This window comes from Podarcis gaigeae (genome assembly GCF_964106915.1).
Source record: "Podarcis gaigeae genome assembly, chromosome: 14".
In the NCBI taxonomy this organism is placed as follows: domain Eukaryota; kingdom Metazoa; phylum Chordata; class Lepidosauria; order Squamata; family Lacertidae; genus Podarcis; species Podarcis gaigeae.
In genome coordinates, this window is record NC_139690.1 from 4963015 (window position 1) to 4978053 (window position 15039).

The following is a 15039-nucleotide window of genomic DNA, read 5'->3' on the forward strand; positions in this document are numbered from 1 at the left end:
GCAGGACTCTTGTGAGGACTGGTGAGATGAGGCATGTGAAATGATTTGAATGCCAGCAAATGCTAAGTGGCATTAAGGCCACAATCCTAAAAACCTAAGCAGCTTTGTACTGAATCAGACCCTTAGTGTAGAGACAATACTGAGGTAGATGAACTAACTGGCAACAGTTCTTGTGGGGTTTCAGACAATAGAAATCCCAAAGCTATACCTGGCGGTGCCAGAGATTGAACCTGGGGCCATCTGCATGCAAAGCCACTGAGCTCCACCCTTCCAGACTGAGGAGTAATATCCATCAGACACAACAGGATTTGCTTCTGAATAGACATGCATAAGATTGCACTGCATATCTCCCATAATGGTTTCCAGAAACGTAGACAAGCACCTTTCATTCTAATAATAATAATAATAATAATAATAATAATAATAATTATTATTATTATTATTATTTATTATTTGTACCCCGCCCATCTGGCTGGGTATCCCCAGCCACTCTAGGCGGCTTCCAACAAAGATGAAAGATACACTAAAATGTCACATATTAAAAACTTCCCTGAACAGGGCTGCCTTCAGATGTCTTCTGAATGTCAGGTAGATGTTTATCGCTTTGACATCTGATGGGAGGGCGTTCCATTTCATGTCCTCCCATTTCATTTGCATTGTTATGGTGGCCTTTTCGCAATCTCTGTTGGTGGGAGTCTGCCTTGTTTTTGCATATCTGGCTCTTGCTAGGTAGCCTGCTAAACAATTAATGCTGGGAATCTTTAGCAGGCTCAGTCCCTGGCAACTACTTCCTACAGTGCTATTGTGACAGCTGGCTCAACTCTTTAGATGGTTTAAAGCCAGGAAATGTTGCTGTAGTATCACTTTGAGCCAAAGCATCTGTCCCTGGGAGACAACACCTTCCACCTTGGAAGTGCTGTGAATCTTTGACCACCAGGTGGCACTTGTGCACCTTTTCTGGAAAGTCTCCATTCACTTCCACCCTCCCCCTTTTCTGCTGCAGCAAGCCCCCAAACCTCTCACCCATTCCTGCCCCAGGGCATTTTGCCTTAGTACAAAGAGGAGAGAGAGGCTGGGGCAGGGGCAGTTCCAGGAGAACAGGCCTGGGAAAAGCCGCTTAGTCCACCACAGCACAGGAACAGGGCCAGGTGACCCTTCCTTGCTACCCAAGCAAGAGTCATGTGGGTCAGGGGGCTGCATCTTGGGAAACGCGAGATCCGGCTGCATTCAATACCAAGTTCTCTCATCTCGTGTCAGAGATATTCCACTTCAGGTAGCAAGGGAGGGCTCACAGGACAGGATTGTTCCTCCATGTGCAAAAATGGTTAATATATTTACTTGGTTAATACATTCCACTACTGATACAAAAACATCTAGATAGCTAGTACGCCCATGAAAACAAGCTAAGGCATAACCCTGACATGCTAGATTTATTGAAGCAGGGATTAGAGGTGTTTCTGAAAGAGCATCCCTCATGCAAGCTTGACCTGTCCAGAGGTTGCCTGCCTCTTCAGGGCCATTCACTGGGGAAATATTTGGGTACTCTTATGCAGAGAGGCAGGGACGCGGGTGGCGCTGTGGGTTAAACCACAGAGCCTAGGGCTTGCCGATCAGAAGGTCGGCGGTTCGAATCCCCGCAACAGGGTGAACTCCCATTGCTCGGTCCCTGCTCCTGCCAACCTAGCAGTTCGAAAGCACATCAAAGTGCAAGTAGATAAATAGGTACGGCTCCAGCGGGAAGGAAAACAGTGTTTTCGTGCGCTGTTCTGGTTCGCCATAAGTGGCTTAGTCATGCTGGCCACATGACCCGGAAGCTGTACGCCGGCTCCCTCGGCCAATAAAGTGGGATGAGCGCCGCAACCCCAGAGTCGGCCACAACTGGACCTAATGGTCAGGGATCCCTTTACCAATGCAGAGAGGCAATCAAAAGCAGATAACGTAGCATGATCCCAGAAGTGTTTACTCCACTGTAAGATTTTGTGGGCCTTGCAAAAAAAGTATGTGAGGAACTGTGTCTGCATGCAAACTGATCATGGACATGCTTGTTGTTGTTGATTAGTCGTGTCTGACTCTTTGTGACCCCTTGGACCAGGTGTACTCAGTAGCAAATCCCACGGCTTTGAACTGGAGCTGGACTCACTCCCGAGGAATTCTAGGAAATGAATTCCACTGGTTTTACAATTCCACTTGTTACAATCAAGGCGGATATATATATATATTATTGATTTTTAAAAATTAATAAGGCGAGAGGTTTACTTCCAAACTAACAGTGTAAAAGGGGTGGAGGTCTCCACATATAACTTTGGCGAGGAATTACGCAGCGCGATCCGCAGCGCATTTCACCCGCAGGAAGTCCCGCAGATCTCGGTGATGCTGGTTGGGCTTGAGCGGTTCTTCAGGCGCTGAAGATGCGGCCTTGAAACGACTGCGGCTTACTTGCGAGTAAGTGTCCGCGCAGCCCACTGCAGGGCAGGGCGCGGCTCCGCGCCGAGACGCGGCGTCTCCTGGCGGCGCAGGTGGGCGCTGGCGGGGCCGGGAAGGCGGACTTCCGGAGGCGGCGAGGCGGGAGGAGCCGGGGTGGGCGCCGCCTTGCCTCCTGGCCCTGCGCCGCGCTGCTTGCCGGTCGGCCGCGGCCCGCTTCCCCTTCTGGCAGCCTCGCCTCCTTGCTCTCTCCTGCGGTGCCCATGGCGGCGGGGCTCAGCTCGCTGGAGGCCGTGCGCCGCAAGATCCGCAGCCTGCAAGAGCAGGCGGACGGCGCCGAGGAAAGGGCCGGCCGGCTCCAGCGGGAGCTGGACGAGGAGCGGGCGCTGCGCGAACAGGTAGGCGGCGGCGGCGGCGGCGGCGGCCATCCCCCGAGCATCGCGCCGGGCGCCGCATTCCCAAGGGCGGCGCCCGCCCTTCCTGCGCCTTTGCGCCTCTGGGGAGCCTCGCGCGCTTCGCCGGCAGCCCCCGATCCAGCTCGCCTGGGAACCGGGAAGACGCGGAGCGCGAAAGGGAGGGGTCTTTCTCTTTCCAGCTCCCGTCTCGGATTTCTAGCAAGGAGGGACTTGGGGAGCCCCGCTTGGAGTCGGGAGCCCTTCCATCCCGGAGACAAGAGGGAGCCCCGTTCCCCGCCGCGGGCCTCGTGCCCTTCGCGCTTTGCAAGGCGCGCCCCGTAGGAGCCTCCCCGAAGCTTCCTCGGGAGACAAAGGGGGCTGCCGGGGATGCTGCGATGGCCTCGCCTCGGCGAACAAAGGCGGCGCTTTGGGGAAGTTCCCCGCGAGAAGCGAGCTGGCCCTTGCAAGGGGAGCCTGGCGCGGCGCGGCTTCGACCGAGGCCGAGGAGAGCCTTGCAGGAGTCGCTTGGGGCTCAGGCTCGGAGAGGAAGTGAGTTACCGTTTAGGATTGCTTTGCGCGGGGTGGCGCAAGGGGCAAGTCTGCACCACATGCCCCTGAAAATCTGAATTCGGGGCAGCGCAAAACCCACCTTTACACCTCTGGGATGAAGAAGGCGGGGCTCTGGGCACAGCGAGGGGGTTCTAAGTGTTTGCTTTTTTAAACGGAGTAAAATCCATGCAAAACAGTATGGTTGTGAAGGACATGCATTAATGTGCACACTTTGATTCCGGTTTATCCGGACTTCCTTGTAAGCAGCAGAAATTGGCATGCCAGCCTCATAGCCTACCCAGAAATTTGCCTGATGCCAAGTGGGACCATTGGAGCATCTTGGCTACAAGGGCTCCCCAGGGATTTGCGCAGGAGGTTTTCCCAGCTCTGCCTGGGCCTGCTAAGGATCGAACTTGGAAGAAGGGGCTGAGCTGCTGTTCTTTCCCCCTCTGAGCTAGCGCCCTTCCCTAAACTTGGGGGGGGGGGGCTGGTAGGTGAGGCTCAGAGACTTAGTCAATGCAAACCAGAAATCGTTTAAAGCTAAGCAGAGACTTGAATTCCTCCCCAACTTAAACCCAGTGTCCAGCCTCTGCACCCTATTAACTTTTCTCTTTAAAATGTTGGGGGATTTGCTCCCATGGGTGTAACGAGGGGGGCTGCACACACCCCCCCAATCAAGTAAATAAATAAATAAATAGAAATAACTAACTGACCAATTTATTTGCAGATACCTTGGTTCTGCCCCTGCAACAAAAGCTTGCCCCCGCCAAAATAATTTCTGGCTCCACCCATGTTTGCTCCCAAAGTAGAAAGTGATGGTTCCTTCATGTGTGTGTGTGTCCCTCTCTGTGCCTTTCACAGCTGATGCCACTTAGAATCATAGAATGGGTTGTGGATTTGAGCCCCACGTTGGCCAAAAGATTCCTGCACTGCAGAGGGTTAGACTCTAGATGACCCTTGTGGTCATACAGTCCAACCGCCTACAACGCAGGACCCACAGCTAAAGAATCACTGATATAGGTGGCCCTCCATCCCCAATGAAGGAGAGACCACCCCCCTCTGTGCACATCTTGCACTGCACCCAGCCTCAAAAGGCAGCTGAACATTCATTTTGGAATGTTCCCAATACAGGGTCACAGTATTGGGTGCAAACCACATTGTGTGTTATACCTGTGCAAATTTGTTGACCAGGGGGGTGGGGACCCTTTGCCCCTCCTTAAGTTGTTGGATTCCATTCCCCCATCAGCTGCAGTCGTCAGCAAGGGCAGGGATGATGGGAGTTGTAGTCGGGCAACATTTGGAGGATGTTCCGCACTCCGGACTAGAGTTCTTTCCCAATGAACATCAGAAGAGTCCTGCTGCTGGATCAGATCAAAGAGCATAAGAATAGTTTTGCTGGATCAGGCCAAAGACCCTTCTGGCCCTGCATCTGTTTCTCACAATGGCCCATCGGATGGCCGCATCCTGCAGAATGGAAACATCATCTGCCCTACCAGTTCTCTTTGTAGGCTAGCAAAAAATAGCAATAGTAAGAAAAGACTTCTGCAGAGCAGATTGGCGCATGAGGGGTGCTGGTTATGGGAAAACATTTCCCTCCCTCCCCCCTTCTCCCTGGCCAATGTGGGAATGAAGGGGGCTGATGGGGGAGGGCCAGACCATTCATGCACCCCCATGGCATTCCTTGTTGCCTGCCAGGGGAGTTGCTCAGCCAAACTTTGGCGCTCCAGGTGTTGCTAGAATACTGCTCTCCACCTTCCCTGAACCCTGGCCATGCTGGCTGCCAGGTTTGCTGGGTGATGGCAACATCTGGGGGTCATTGCTCCTGCCCTGGCTCTCCTAATCTGGGAGAATATGCCCCCACCTTTTGTTGTGTCCTTTCTTGGTGTAAGTAATGGCTTTGCTACTCGACACCACAACTCCCTGTGGCAGATAATTCTGCAGGTTAACAGTGTACTTAAAATGACAAAACTCTCCAGAGATTCCACTTGGCCATCATTACTATTGAAAAAGACCCCAATTTGTGCACTTTCCTGCCCTGCTTTTGGTGCAACCTTCTCTTCAGGTTGTTAGTGTGTGGTTGTGCTGTCTGGGCTGCAAATTCTCAAGCGTGCTGTCTGAGATTCACCCACAAAAGAACTCCGCCTTGTGCAGGTGCAACTGGTGACTCAGACATCATGGAGGCCTGGGTGATGGGCAACTTCCCTGAGCACTGCTAACCAGTTTCCTTCAAGCTGTGATCCTGTGTTCATGGGAATAATCTCCCTTGACTTCTAAGTAAATATGCATATTGATGTTGGTGCCATTTTTTTTAGAAAAACCAATGTGAACATCTTTGAATCTGGTTTCCTTCGCTACAAGGCTGAGTTTCACATGGCTGCCATACGCAGGGTTGCCATACAGGTTTTCAGATCAGGACTTGGGTTTTTTTTGTGGGGGTTAAAACACAAGCTGGGGAAAAAGGGGCACCTGCAACAAAATCTTCAGGATGCCAGCAGCTCCCTCCCGCCTCCATTTCAAGCACTTCAAACACTTCAAACACTTCTCTCAATGGATCCTGGGAACTTGTAGTTTGCTAAGGCTACTGAGAGGTGTTAGGAGAGTGGTTTAACAATCTCTCTTCTTGGGGAACTCTGGGAGCTGTAGTTCTCTTGAGGGGAATGGGGGGTCTGCTCACAACTCTCAGCACCCTTAACAAACTACAGCTCCCATGGTTCTTTGGGGAAGCCATGGCCATGAAAAGGGATGTATAGTGCAGGTGGGGCCTTCATTGCTATTCCTGTTTGCCTGCTGGGATCCTGCCCTTTTCTCTGCAGCAAACATTTAGTTGGGCAGGTGCCGTGTGGGGAGGATGCTTGACTTAAGGGCACTTGACCCACTTGTTTGCTTGATCACCATGCAAAGCACAGGGAGGTGGGGATGAGAAGAGGAGGGGCAGGGGAAACCCGGAGCCAGGGCTGCTTGGGGATGTGGGCTCTAGATGGAGCAGGACTCCATCTCCTGCCGTCTCTGACCATTGGCCATGCTGCCTGCTGGGATTCCAGGTTTCCCCATCCCTGACGTAGATGGTTTTGCAATTCAGGCCACAGTCCTATGCCTGGGGGCTCATCTCAGCATCTGAAAAAACGTTGCTTGTTAAGGAAGCCTTGTATGTATATTTTACATTTTTCTTGCTTGCTTGTTTCTCCAAAGAGACTGGAGGCAGCAAATAGACAGTAGGAAAAACAGATTAAAGCAAACATGATTCATTTTTTTAAAATAAATAAATAAATCCCCCAAAGCACATGTTCAGATCAACCCATTTAACAAATTCCGGCAGCATGAAAATAATGTAGAAGCCATCCTGGGGTGGGGGTGGGGATATATAATCAACCCAAGGAGTTTTAAAGCCAAGGTCATTTAAGCAAGTCCACAAAAGTTGATAGTCTGTAAAAAATGTTGTTTAGCCTGCTGCAGAATGGCAGTGCCGGGCTGGAGAGCAGGCAAGCGCTTAAAGGCCAGGCTGTAAGAAATGGCCAGTGTATTGTGCAAATTCCAAATCCTGTGAGGATACTCCTTTAAAACACAGAGATCAGGTAACTAGCAGAGTTGTTGAAGGGTAGTCTCTGCAGGGTGGAGGGTGCCTTTCCCTTCCCATTCACTTCAGAATGACGACTGGAGGGGGAGGGAAATAGTTGCTGTCAAGCCCAGCAGCAATCATTAATCCCTGGTCTTCTCATAGTGAAACTATGAGCAAACACAGACCAGAAACTTGTGTTTATCGGCTAGCCCTGGGAGTGCCCCTCCGGTGTCATGGGTAGTTTTCTTTACCATATAAGGAAAATCCCTGCTTTGCAGAAAGAGGGGGGAAAGGCGGGGGGGGGGGGGAGAGAGCAAGGCCATAATTTTGGGACTTTCAAGGAAACTACAAGCAAGCCTCTGCTGACTTTCTGCTTTGGGAACAGGAAGTGGGATACTGACCTTTAATCACTGCAGACTGCAACTGGGTTGAGATCAGTTTTGATGTAATTATTAACTGGGCTGCCTAATCGGTTTTTTTCCACACTTGAGACCAGGGTTGTTTGCCAGTTTTCCCCTCCCCAGAGATGAAAGTGCTGTAACACTGAGAGCCTCAGAAAGCACACATGGACTCTGCTTTAGCCAAGCCAGCCCAGGAAGTAATTCTGTGCAGGCCCCACCCAAGTGAACAGGAGCTCAGTGCATTGAAATGTGGCGTCGCCCTTTTGACTTCCAGAAACTTGTATTTATTCCTGATCTTTTTGCAGTGGAGATCCTAAGCAATAGTGGGGCTTTTGCATCAAAAACCACAGCAACTGAGTTTGCAGAAGAGCATGAAAATGTGGCTTAGGTTGCAGTCCTAAACCCACTTCCTAGTGAGTAAGCTCTGTTGCACACAGTGGAGTTTCCATCAAAGTTGACACGTCGCTGTGAACTTGTGGAAGTATTTAAAATTAGGTAGTCTGGTTTGCTCATATTTCATGTTAGAATAAAAATTGTAGGGAATGACATTCCTTGTAAAATAAGGTGTCCCTTGACAAGTTGTATAAAAAGTATTGAACTCTTTCCCCCTCCCCGATAGGATGATATTTGGCACGTGGGCCACCACAAGTTGGGTTGGAGCTACTGACTGGTGCCCTTTCTGGCACAGAGGATCTGAGAGTGCAGGCCACTTCCCCATGCGCTGTGGTTTTTTCTCTTGCTGACTTAGCTGTGGATTCAGCATCAGCCCAGCCCTGGAGAATCAGCCAGGAGTCTGAGCTGTCTCTTTGGGTCGTGTCCAGGACTCCCAGAAACTCCCATGGCCTGCTTATGCCCTGCAGAGACCCCAAAGCTTTTCATGGGGGAAATGCATTTCCGTCCTTACTCCATGATTTGAGCAAAGAGTCTGGAAGTATGTCAGGCTGGTGTGAAGGAGAAGACAGCTCTCTGCCCCAAGAAGTTTGAAATCTGGAATGATGGTAGCCAACGTGGTGCCCTCTAGAAGCTGTTGGATCCCTAACTCCTATCTGCCCCAGCCAGCATGACCGGTCAATGAGGATGGTGGGAGTTGGGGGTCCAACAACATACAGAGGGTGCTGTGTTGGCCACTTTTGATCTAAATTTTGGAAGCAGGAGGAGTTGCATCCAGGGCAGCACACCTGTAAAGGGCAGTTGCTGGGCCTCGTCTCCCCACCCTTCGTGTTCTTGCCCTTGATCTATAAGACCCATGTAGTTCCTTCACGTTTTAACTCTAAAAGATGGGGGGTCCATTTCCTTTGACTGTCTATAAGTGAAAGTGGCTCTTGATCCCTCAGTGAGTGAAGGATCAGACTGCCTGAGGTGTATCATGAAGTAACTCGCATGAAAAGGAAAGAGTTGAGAAATATTCTAACAGATTAGGCAAGTGGTGATGGGGACACACATGGCCACAGTCTGCTTTTTTAAAGAATCCCCTACTTTAATAATTGGTTGCTTATTCTCTGCTAACCCCTCAAAACACCACTTTCCCCTATTTTGTTTCTGTCTGCTTCTCCCCAGCCTGGCACCCTCCAGATGTTCCAGACTTACAGCTCTGGGGGTTGTAGTCCAAAACACCTGAAGGACGCCATGTTGGGGGGGGGGGGAAGCTGGCTGAGGTCTCCTTTCCTCTTCACAGTGTGCTTCCCAACCACCTCTTGGGCTCCCTCAAAAGTGATGGTGTTTTCCTTTCTCCGCAGGCTGAGAGCGATGTGGCTTCTCTGAACAGGCGTATCCAACTGGTAGAGGAAGAGTTGGATCGTGCCCAGGAGCGCCTGGCAACAGCCTTGCAGAAACTGGAGGAGGCTGAGAAGGCGGCAGATGAGAGCGAAAGGTGGGGATAGCCCTCCAACTGTTGTCCAATCTCAAAAAAAACCACACCTCAGTTGGGAGGCAGGAGCATAGCAGCTGTTGTGGCCTGGCCTGCCTTTTAGCCTCGGCTGTGTTGGGCCACGCACCCTAATGCACAGCATATCTTGGCAAGAGGGCACCTGAATGGCATCTTCACACATCCATATCCTCCCAGAGTTCCCTGAGAAGAGGGATTGTAAAACCATTCTGGGAACTGTAGCTCTCTGAGGGGAACAGGGATCGCCAAAGTGCTCTCAGAACCCTTAACAAACTACAGCTCCCAGAATTCTAGGGGGGGGGGAGGCCATGACCTTTTAAAGTGGTATCATTGTGCTTCAACTCTATGGTGTGAATGTGGACACAAGCATACATACATGCACACACACTCTGACATGGGGCCCAGTCCACCAGGGTATTATTTTATTAAATTTCTCCAAATTTATACAGTTAACTCCCCCTTTGTGTGGCATGCATGACCACTGAGCCGCACACCATTTTCAGCCCCAGAAGCATGTGGGGCTGGCTTACACAGTCCTCTTGATGCATACAGTGCCTCAGAACGCCACCTCTGTGCAAACGGGAATTCCATGGACACTGGCTCTCCCCCCCCCCTTTTTTTAAAGCAAACTAGCAAATAGCCTGTTGCTGTAAGTAGCTGTGTGTTTTGTGAGCAGTTCAGACCGGTGGGTTTGGCCCCCTTGATTCTGAGGGATAACTTTAAATCTCCATGGGAAGGGGAGATAGTGGAGGAAGTGCAGAAGTGCGGGTTGTCCTCCCTTTATATAGAGTCCATGACGTATAGCCACGCAAAGGCGGTGATCGCCCAAAGATTAAGGGATATTGCGAGACAGGAGGACATAGCCCGTGTGAAACCTGGGCTGTTTCTGGGGGAGCAGATGTACCGAGCTGGTCCAGCTCGCTACCTGGCGGATATCCACTACGTGGAATACCGCAGACTATTTACCGCGGCTAGGCTGAATGTTCTTGACTCGGCGGTTCTGAAGGGAAGATATGGAGGAGTCCCATATGACCAGAGATTATGCCATTGTGCGTTGGGTGAGGTAGAATCCACAGAGCACATTTTAATGAGCTGTCCCTTCTACAACGATTTAAGACAGTATCTTATAACCCCATACTTACCCCAGCTTAGTCCCCGACAAAGAGGAAAGCAGACAGCATATCTGCTAAATAAGTCTTCTAGGAAAACAACTTTGTCAGTGGCTAAATTCCTTTTCCTGGCACTCAAACGTCGGAAACGTACAATTGAATGCCTTGATGTGGGTTATCTGTGAGAGGTTTAGTGCTGTGGCCCTACCTTATTCATGTACCCCTATGATGTTTTAGTTCATAATTCTGTATTGTGTTTTATTTCTGTGTTTTATTTCTGACTATCGGTCGAATAAAGGAAATTGATTGGTTTTGTGAGCAGAGGCACCAAATTGTTCTTTCCCATACGAGTGAGTGGCAGCCATACATGTACTAGATAGTTGGACTATCTCGAAGTTTAATTTTGGTACCCAAAAGTGCAATGAGCTAGAGGGGGAACCAAAATTTCAGCCCACCAGTGAGGAAGGTACTTGTGGGAAGTTTCTAGTCCTTAATAGTGTTTTAGAATTGTTGAAACTTCCCTAGCCAGAGCGATGGCTGCAGAAGATTTTGGAGGCAGGTACTTTATATCCCAGGACTATCCAGGGAAGCATAAGTTAGGCAAAATCAAAGAGGCCGTGCTGATTTGCCTACAGGTCACAGAAATAACTTTGGGGGGGGGTGAGGGGGAGCAGAATTGTTGAGACACAAATGGGCCTTCGACCCTTGTAATTTCTGCCTTCCAGAGGAATGAAGGTCATTGAGAGCAGAGCCCTGAAGGACGAGGAGAAGATGGAGATCCAGGAGATTCAACTCAAGGAGGCCAAACACATTGCAGAGGACGCCGACCGCAAGTATGAAGAGGTGGGTACTTGAGCGCAGCCGGGGGCCCTTGGGAGGTTATTTGGTTCGGCTGCTGTTTCCAAGGAGGATCAGTGAGTAGGGAGACTTGAGATGCTCTGCAGAAGGCATGGGGTGGCAGGGTGACCCACTGAGAGACAGCGAGGATCTGAGCGGAGAAGCTTTGTGGAGGAAGCCCACAAGAGCGGGGCGGAAAGTGATGCCTTTTGCCTAGCAAGCATTTGAGAGAGTGTGCTGAAATTTCACAAGGGCAGGATCGCTGGGAGTTGTACCCCACCTCCTGAAGCTGGAGACTTGACCTTGGCTTCCTGCCTTCTGAAATGGTCTCCCTCTCCACCTCCCTGTCTCAAGTATGAGCAGCACAGTTACTTGGGGCAACCTTCCCTGACCTGTTGCCCTCCAGATGTTGTTGGGAGATGATTCTCCATCACAGTCTCCATCTTGCTGCTGGGCCCTGAGCCTCCCCCCTCCTTCTGCTTTCCCCATTGCTATAGGTGGCTCGTAAGCTGGTGATCATTGAGAGCGACCTGGAGCGTGCGGAGGAGCGGGCTGAACTGTCAGAAAGGTAGGGGCCACCGCCTGGCCGATTAGAAAAGGGCTCTGGGGTCCATGCGGCAAGTGTGATGTATGTTGCAGTACATGAGTGTCTGGTGCGGGACGGCTATCTTCCAGCGCCAGCTGCGGGGGTCTGCTGCATGCCTTGGCACGCCTGAGTGTGTGTGTGCGCGTGTCGTTGCGCCTGCGTACGTCTGTGCGCTTCCGTGGTGTCTGAATCGTTTCCTCTGGGGGCCTCTCTTATTTGGTCTGGGTCACTGCATGCTTTTTTACTCGCACACGGATTGTTTTGTGAATGGCTCTTGTGCATTTTCATGTGTTCACTAACAGCCAAGCCCGACAGCTGGAGGAACAGTTAAGGATAATGGATCAAACGTTGAAAGCATTAATGGCTGCTGAGGAGAAGGTACTGGAGACAACATACCTCTGTATCTGTGAACCGAATGATCAGGTTTTTTTAGCTGCCACCCAAATCTCCTGGCTACCCTGACCTTCTAGTTAGATGCCTCTTAGCAGTAGTGGCTGGATCTCCCCTTTATCCTTCTCCTTCCTCTCCTGTGTTTGCTTTCTCTCGTCTCTGGTGTGGATGCCGGCGTGTGTGTGCACAGGTGTGTGCTTAACCTTTTTTGTAGCTGATCGAGCCCCAAGAAGAAGCTGAACCTCCTGGGCTGGTTGAAGAGTTTTGTATAAGTTAGCCCTCAGGTGTTCTGGACTACACCTGCCGCTTGGGCTGTTGGGAGCTTAGTCCAAAACATCTGGCATTGGCAGAATAAATAATTCTGAAGCAACCTGGCTATTTTAAAACCCACAGTAGTGCTTGTACAAGTCACATCTCCATTGGCTCCTGAGTGCAGAAAGAGAATTCCATGGAAAATCAAGACAAAAGATTGTTGCAGCTCTGCAAACAGTTTGAAACTTGCCATTTTGGCCCTGCTGAAATGTGGCAGCATTCGTTTGGGGGCCTTTCCACCAGGGACTCTTGGCTCACCCAACCCAGAGCAAGTGTGTGATGGCCCAGTAGCATAGCAGATTTGTGGACAATATTTTTGAGTCCTTCAAAGCAACTTTGGGTTCTGCGATTAATTTATCTCTTTGATCTCAAGTGGGTTCAGCTTCTTTCAAGGCCCTTTCTTAAGCTCTGAGATTCAGTTTTCATTTTTCTCTATCTTTTCTTCCCTCTCTTTCCCTCCCTCCTCCCCCAATGACTGTTCTTCCTCTTGGCCCCCTTCCTCCCTCCATTCCAAAATAATAGCAAATGTGCTGAACTTGAAGAGGAGTTGAAAACTGTGACCAACAACCTGAGGTCGCTGGAAGCTCAGGCAGAAAAGGTATGGTCTAGCTGTGAAAGGTGCAAATGTTACATGATGGGCTTTCCAAGCCACTTGTCAGAATGTTTATTCTGAAGTAAGTCCTGGCGCCTCCAGTGGGGAATTTACTTCCTGAGTACTCTTTTTAAAATATTTTACTTGCCACTTATTTCTGATGCTTCTAATCCCACATTCACACCATACAATTAAAAGTACTAGGGTACTACTTTAGACAGTTGTGGCTTCCCTCAGAGAAATCTGGGGGCTGCAGTTTCTTAAGGCTGCTGAGAGTGAGACCCCTGTTTCCCTCCTGAAACTACAATTCCTTGAGTGGCTTAATAATCCCTCTTCACAGGGAGCTCTGGCAATTGTAGCTCTCTGCAGGGGAATAGAAGTATCCTAGTAACTCTCAGCACCTTTAACAAACTATAGCTCCCAAAATTCCTTGGGAATTCCATGACCATTTAAAGTGGTATCATTGCACTTCTAATGTATGGTGTGAATGTAACCTTAATCACCCAAAGCTCCCAAGGTGATACTTGCAGTGAATACAATACAGATTGGATGGGTTTTGAAGCTACCTCAGATGACTCTTTCCTCTACTTAGCTGTGTCCAGAGGGCTGCTGTCAGGTCTTGGGCAAAGAAGCACATTTCCATGTCCTTCTGTTTTGAGATCTGTTTAACTGAGAAGTGTTGGGGATTGAACTTGAGATCTGCAAGCAAAGCACTGCTCTCTCTACTGAGGCCTACAGTAAAACAGAACTGTGAAAGCATTCTGTAATAAAACAGTATAATGACAGTTTTGTTTAGGGTTGCAAAGTGGATTTCTTATTACTATTCTAAAAAGAGAGAGAGCGCAACAGTCACTTGTTGCCAGATGAAAGCTGTGTGTCTTTGACCCTTTAACTAGATTTCTGAGAATCGGCAATGGATGCTTTCAAGAACAGACTGTGACTGTGGCTTGTAGCATTATGAAGCTGAACAAGGAACCCAATAGGCTATCTTTTAATCATCATGTGTCAGGAGTTCTGTGCTGTAGTGCAAACTTCTTTCAATATTCCCGCCCTCCCGGGCATGAGAGAGATTGTGCAGTCCTGCAGATACAGCTGGTTTGAGCCAGAGCTATAAGCCAGGGTGGGGAGCCAGTGACCCAGGCAGGGTGGCTAATGGTCAGTGGTGCTGGGATTTGGGAGTCCAGCAATATTTGAAGGGCCATTCCTGTTATAAGCTTTTCAACTGTTAATCACTTAGCTTACAACAGGCTATTGCTTGGGCTTGCACAATGAAACCTGAACACTTACTCCTGGCATTGCAGTTTTGCTGGTTTCCTCCCATGCAGTTATTTTTAGTGGTTTTTCAATTTGTGATTGTAAAGATATTGGATGTTGCCACCTCAGGTCTGCTCAGTTGACCTTCCTTTGGTCTGCTTAATCTACAGTACTCACAGAAGGAAGACAAGTATGAAGAGGAGATCAAGGTCCTTACTGACAAACTGAAAGAGGTAAAAATGCCGCTGTATCCTTGGGACAGAAGCCACCCCTCTTCTTTTCCCTGCAGCTTTTAAGAGATTTTGGCCAAACAGCATGAAGAATCTTATTTCTTGCCCAAGTGGAGGGCACGAGAGCTTTGCTCTGCTCTTGGGAAACTTCCATTCTGATCAGAAAATGTCCTTTGTGGTCTCCATGTACTAAAAAACAGAGGGCTGCATCCAGTTTTAGGCCATTGATTTTGGGTCCATAAATTTTAATAGTTCTACTCTGAGCATAATGTAATTGGATGTCACCTATAAATACAATTGTCGCCCTGGGCTCCCTACCTTCCTACCTTCCTTTGGTAGGAAGGGCAAGATACAACATGAATAAATAAAAATAATTGAAATGCTATATTGTTGTATTTGGAGCTGGTTTCCCACTCTGTTTTGGAAGATTCTCCTGCTGCCGCCACCCAGCCTTTTTGCACAATGCAGAAGCTTTCCTAGACCTTCCTTGTGCTTTTTGACCATTGCCTCTGTGTGTTTTCT

General features: G+C 49.5%; 1 protein-coding gene across 22 annotated transcripts in view; it reads left to right on the forward strand.

Annotated features, from left to right (window-relative positions):
- The window catches only part of TPM1 (tropomyosin 1), a gene marked incomplete at its 3' end in the record, with an annotated part of 33866 nt that overhangs the window by 7263 nt on the left and 11564 nt on the right, over window positions 1-15039 (forward strand). For 11 of the 22 annotated variants that reach the window (XM_083712886.1, XM_083712876.1, XM_083712888.1 and 8 more), the window contains 5 exons: window positions 9059-9192; window positions 11042-11159; window positions 11651-11721; window positions 12964-13039; window positions 14458-14520. In XM_083712886.1, the coding sequence (XP_083569012.1) occupies window positions 9059-9192; window positions 11042-11159; window positions 11651-11721; window positions 12964-13039; window positions 14458-14520 (462 nt within the window). Of the gene's footprint in view, window positions 1-2423; window positions 2820-9058; window positions 9193-11041; window positions 11160-11650; window positions 11722-12041; window positions 13040-14457; window positions 14521-15039 lie in introns of those variants that run through there. The other 11 variants (XM_083712879.1, XM_083712882.1, XM_083712883.1 and 8 more) reach the window with 6 other exon arrangements.